The sequence below is a fragment of the Ylistrum balloti genome, unplaced genomic scaffold (genome assembly GCF_031769215.1).
Source record: "Ylistrum balloti isolate Yb309-2 unplaced genomic scaffold, AGI_CSIRO_Ybal_v1 Utg369798, whole genome shotgun sequence".
NCBI lineage: Eukaryota > Metazoa > Mollusca > Bivalvia > Pectinida > Pectinidae > Ylistrum > Ylistrum balloti.
In genome coordinates, this window is record NW_026781977.1 from 1347217 (window position 1) to 1353525 (window position 6309).

The following is a 6309-nucleotide window of genomic DNA, read 5'->3' on the forward strand; positions in this document are numbered from 1 at the left end:
ACTGCATTTCGTCGATCTGAATATAACTTTCATTCGCATCGTCCTGAAACTCTCTTGAGATTATACTTCTGTTTATCAATATACTTTATTTTATAAAGATTTCACGCAGATTGTAAAAACTTCAAACGAAATTAGCTGAAGAATAAGAAGTGTGAATTTTAGACATATATTTCAAATAGTAATTGAACATTGAACTATAAGTATTTATTCATTCCAGAGTATCATTTAAACATTTATGTATGAAACAGGGATTCTGATTAGTGTTTGTGTTGCATAATTTTGTTACAGGAATTCTTATTGGAGTTTGTGGTGCATAAGTTGTTACAAAAATTCTGATTGGTGTTTCTGTTGTGTAACATTCTCAAAGGAATTCTGATTGATGTTTATGATGCATAAGTTTGTAACAATAAATCTGCTGTGTAAATTTCCGGAATAGGTTCTTATTTGCACTTCGCTCTTGCAAAGTTGCTTTTGATTGGTGTTTCGAAAGTGTAAATCTGTAACAAGATTCCTGATTGGAGGTGTGTAAACTTGTTACAGGGATCGCGATTGCTGTATCTACTTGTCAGATATATGCCCGTTGAGATATTTACTCGCATTGCTAACACTATCACTGTTGGAATATTTAATTCTGACGAATTCCCGAGTGATTTTCCGGAGTACAGACCAGTCAGTCTAGAGTGTAAATGTAAGTATCGTTGTCTTGATGCCATCAAAAAGTCCTGGCTAAAATAAAAATTGGCCTTCACGGGCAAAAATCTTTGTCATAACTTGACTGATTTCTGGGTACAAATGTTAAAAAAAAGAAAGAGAGAGAGAGAAAGAGAGAGCGAGAGCGGAGAACAGATCTTGTCATTTCTTAAATGGTTTATATGTTTAAGATGCTAAATTTCATGCTAAATTATATTTGCATATTTTCCCTCAGCTACAATGTATAGACAATTCCACACCTAAACCTACACAATATTGAGCCTCTAGTTCGAAAATATTTCACGGTATGCGGTAATGTTCTGTTAGCTATGGCTATTGGTATCATTTCTCAAAACAATATTTATTAACATTTTCATCATGTAGACACATGCCCTGATCATTGCTCATCATTCTGCGAGGACGGATTTCCCATTGCAATGAAGTGGTCACACCCAGGACGACGAATGGTCGTTACAGCCGGTAATCTTCTCTGTGGTCAGGATGGACAGTTCGACCCCGAGTTCGGAAAGATGAATCTACTGGTCCACGAGTTGGCTGAATCACTTTTAAAATACGTTCTTCCAGTGGATATTGTTGACAATGTAGGTATTATAAAACATTAATATGAATCTTTTAATCCGTCTTATTAATTTGTAGATTTATAGACCTATCCAAAAAGGATTCCACAGTATTAAATCAATAAAACACCATAGATAATATATGAACACAATCATAAGATAAAACTGATTTTGGTACAAAGGGAAACAACTCTATCACATACTGTTAATAACGCTGAGTGGATGTATTCCAAATAAAAGTTCCATAAAGAAGGCTATGATATAACGTGTTAATACATTCAGTAAAGACTGCGGTTGGTTTGTTACGATTTATTTCATTTTCAATAAAAGTATTAAACATTGTGCGGTATGGTTACGTCATTGAATACTTTTCCTGCTTCTCACTTGAGAACATTGATTTACTTGAATTTACGTTGCGGATGTCGTCGCAGAAGCATCTGAAACACCCATGTTTGTCCTTCTTGTACCCTTTATAAGCCTTCTGAACTCCTTTCTCATCCATGCGTGTCCTTCTTGGTACTTTTTCTAAGCCTTCTGGTACTCCTTTCTCATCCATGCGTGTCCTTTTTGGTACTTTTTCTAAGCCTTCTGGTACTCCTTTCTCATCCATGTGTGTCCTTCTTGGTACTTTTCTTAACCTTCCTGTTCTTCCTTTTCTTCCATAATTGTCCTACTTGTTCTTTTTTTAAGCCTTCTGGTACTTTTTTCTCTTCCATGCTTGTCCTTCTTGTTCTTTTTCTAAGCATTCTTGTTCTTCTTTTTCTTACATGCTTGTCTTACTTGCTCTTTTTCGAAGTCTTCTTGTACTTTCAATCGTTCATATTAACGATTTTGTGTTTGAATCATGATTTTGTTAAATAACGTTATTCTCTTGTTATATTATCATTATTATTTATAGATGGTTGTTGTAAAGAGTAAAGACTTCAGAATATATTTATGTTCTCACAGCAGTTTATGTCAGTTGGATACTGTTCCAACAGATGAAGGGAACACGCCACTGTGATTTTGGCTGCTGAATACCGAATCCGTCAAAACATTCTGATTAATGATCTAAAAGGGCTGCTCATGAATTATTGTCAAAGTGAAACTGCGGAGAAGAGGAAAAGCCTTGATAGAGAGGTTTAAGATAATACGTTGGGGTGGTCAAGTCAATTGTGCTTTCTCTGCACACAATAGGAAACATTGTATATTGAAGAGGCCTCATATCTGACGCCTTATATTGAGAATACAAAGCATAAAAAAATATATAAAAGACTACACTAAAATGTTTTAAGGGGAATGTCAAAATAACATATTTAGGCTATATAGTAAATTAAGTGATATTCAAAGGTTTAGTGCCATCGTATTTAGAAGGCATATTCTAGACCAAGAAGGTTTGGATCAGGTTTCAGCATACTTCAGCTCATTCAATTTTGTTTTCAACCAGATAATTGCCGCATACAACTCTTCACTGAAAACATGGGATCTGCATCCTCCAAATTACACGACGTATTTCCGGCAGGGAACGGCGACGTGGTTTCAAGCAACAAGCAAGTCTGTCTACGAGACTGGTAAGCTATATGTTTTCTAGTGTCACGAACTTATCAATTTATAAATTTCCTAGGGTTGTGAAATTATCAAGTTATAACTTTTCTACTGTTTTGAATTGATCAAGCGGTTGAGAGATTTGTATTATTAGGAATATATAATTTTGATTATGAAAAAAGCGTGCCTGAAAAGTGTTTAAACTATAATGATTTGTTGTTATAAATTTGTATCAGCACATGTACTTCACAGTTAATTACTAATCAGTAGCATTTACTGATTCTAACTGAAAATGATTTTGTCTGATTTTCTAAAGTGCACATCGATAAGATGAACTATCGATTTTTTGGTCATCAACAACGACAACGATATAAATACAAATAATTCTAAAACCTTATGTGAAAACATTCACAATATTTTCAATATTGCATTAAAAGAATACATATTATTTAGAATTTATTCTTCTTATATCAATAAACGTGGACCCCTGTTTAATCTTTGTTTTGTCGAAAACATATGTTGTTTGTAGACGTTAATGCGTCCCAAATAGAAACGTATATATATATTTCAATACTGTTACTCAGAGTTATAACCAGATTAAAATGTTTTGTTCAGATATATAATATTTCACAATGTGGAACTTGACTATTGTTCTCAGCTGTTTCATACTTTGAAAAAGAACGATTATGATTCCGGATGTATTTCAGCGTTAACGAACACTGTAGTCTTATTGCGAGGAAACTTTTACACTACTATATCAACCCACGTTTTAATATTTAAATTTTAATAATTAATTGTAGATTGCAATGCAAACTTTATGGAAAGCATATTTTAGTATTTATCGTATAGCTTTTATGATTGATAAGTTTTAGAGAGTGTGAAAATTTAAAGATGGCAAATTTTCAAAATGGTTATAGGCCACGTTTTAAGTTAACAACAGAACGGATTTCTTTGATGTTACTTTTGTCTTTTGAAAAGTAGTATATTAAGCAACTATATAATCAAATTTGATTGGACAAAACAACCTGAATTATTTTTAAAATACGGTTATTTTCGAAGTATTTCATTTTCATTGACAGGTGGTATGAACATATGCAGCAATGCCAGGCCCTGTATAACGGAGATAGATATGAGACGTAATATAATGAACAGGGACATCCCACTCTTTAATATTCTTAATTCTATATACAACAACGGACATTGGAACATAACGGGGAATATTTCTGTGTGTACTTGGTGACATGGAAAATGCCTCTTAACGTGCCTGGTGAAAATGAAATTTCTCAAAAAGTTCTTGTTGACAGGAAATATACTTGGTGACTGGATATTACACCAGTATGTACCTGGTGAAAACATAAACATCTCCAGGCATGGCTTGTTAGAAGAAATACTTTCTATACGTATGAGAACGAATCATCTCTATATACATGTACAAAAACAAGACATTGAGAATATATGGTCAGAGTATTAAAACATAAGCTATATTTTGGCGATGGTGAAGAAAGACAAAAGTGGCAAGCCTCTGGCCACAATACAGCTTATATTTTAAGAGACTGATCATGAATTCTATTTATACTGCAATATTGACTGCAAATCAGACCATCAAAGCTTCATAAGGCTTTTGTTCAATCTTTGTTTAGCTAATGTTGAACTGCTTTTGCCTGGTGACGTACGCCAAAATAATTGTTCCGCGCAGAAAAATAGTTCCAAACTTCATGGGATATGTCAGCAATTTTATGAATTTTCGTGAATAAACCAATACATCACAGCATACAAAATCACTTATTTCAATACTTGTTTATATTGTTAAACGTAATTTTAAAGTAAGTTCCGGGATTAATTGCGCCTATTCACGCACGTGTTATAATTCAGCTATTTTAAATCACTGCCGATAATAGCAAAACTATATGTTGCAGGTGTATTCCGACAGTGGCTGTGCCAGTTGCAGGATAAAAGGATATATATGTGCACTCAATACAAAAATAACATCTTTGGACGTGTATCTATATATATGTATGTGCCATGAGGGAAATGTCTCTTGACCATATGATTGTGGAATTTTTCTTTATCCCTAGTTTATGTACAAGCACGGAATAAACATGTATGCATAACCAGGCAAGAGAAATATTTCTGGTGAGAAGGAAATATATCTGTATATATTTGATGGGAGGGGAATATTCTGTATATGTTTGGTAAGAGGAAAATATTTCTGTATATGTTTGGTAAGAGGGAAATATATCTGTATATATTTGATGGGAGGGAAATATATCTACATATTTGATGAGAGGGAATATATCTGTATATATTTGATGGGAGGGAAATATATCTATACATTTGATGGGAGGGTAATATATCTATATATTTGATGGGAGGGGAATCTTCTGTATATGTTTGGTAAGAGGGGAATATTCTGTATATGTTTGGTAAGAGGGAAACATTTATGTATATATTTGGTAAGAGGGAAATATTTCTGAATATGGTTGGCAAGAGGCAAATATTTCTGTATATGTTTGTGACGAGGGAAATATATTTGTATATGTTTGGTAAGATGGAAATATTTCTGAATATGGTTGGCTGGAGGCAAATATTTCTGTATATGTTTGGTAAGAGGGAAATATTTCTGAATATGTTTGGTAAGAGGCAAATATTTCTGTATATGTTTGTGATGAGGGAAATATTTCTGTATATGTTTGAAACATTTCTGTATATGTTTGTGAAAGAGAAATATTTCTGTATGTTTGGTGAGAGGGAAATATATCTGTATATGTTTGATGGGAGGGAAATATATCTGTATATGTTTGGTAAGAGGCAAATATTTCTGTATATGTTTGATATGAGGGAAATATTTCTGAATATGGTTGGCGGGAGGCAAATATTTCTGTATATGTTGGTAAGAGGGAAACATTTCTGTATATGTTTCGTGAAAGGGAAATATTTCTGAATATGGTTGGCAAGAGGCAAATATTTCAGTATATGTTTGGTAAGAGGGGAATATTTCTGAATTTGTCTAATCAGAGGCAGCATCTTTGTACTAAATAAAAAGGGAATTTCTACATGTGTTGCTCTCGAAGGAAAATGTATCCCAAATGTAATTGTGAAACGGTAATATCGATATTTACCTGGTAAGAACGATTAAACTCAGTGTGTAATTAGTGAGTCGAAGATTATCTCTAAATGTACCTTACTAGAAAAGACATCTGACGACCTGTAGCTGGTGGAGAAATGTATCTCTCAATGTTCGTTGTGAGAAGATATGTAATAATATAACTGTATATTGACTTTCATATGGATGGTTTTTTTTTATCTTAGACGTTATCCTTGAGATCCAGATTTACCTAGAATATAAAGGTAAATGTTACCTTGATGTTACATCTATAGTCTATATAAATGCCATTTGATGTTTAGTACATATGTTAAACATATGTGTTTTACTATATTTGGACAATACAAACATTATCATTTTTTTTATTAAATGTAGTTGTTAAATTGTTTTATGTTATATACTCTAAGAATATTA

The 6309-nt window shown here is 33.0% G+C and overlaps 1 protein-coding gene across 1 annotated transcript; it reads left to right on the forward strand.

Moving 5' to 3' along the window:
- Positions 1-1220: 1220 nt before the first annotated feature.
- Positions 1221-4032, forward strand: LOC132544414 (uncharacterized). Its single transcript, XM_060208005.1, has 3 exons — positions 1221-1292; positions 2695-2818; positions 3872-4032. Exons 1-3 carry the CDS (start codon positions 1221-1223, stop codon positions 4030-4032), a joined length of 357 nt encoding a protein of 118 aa, XP_060063988.1.
- The last annotated feature ends 2277 nt before the right edge of the window (positions 4033-6309 follow it).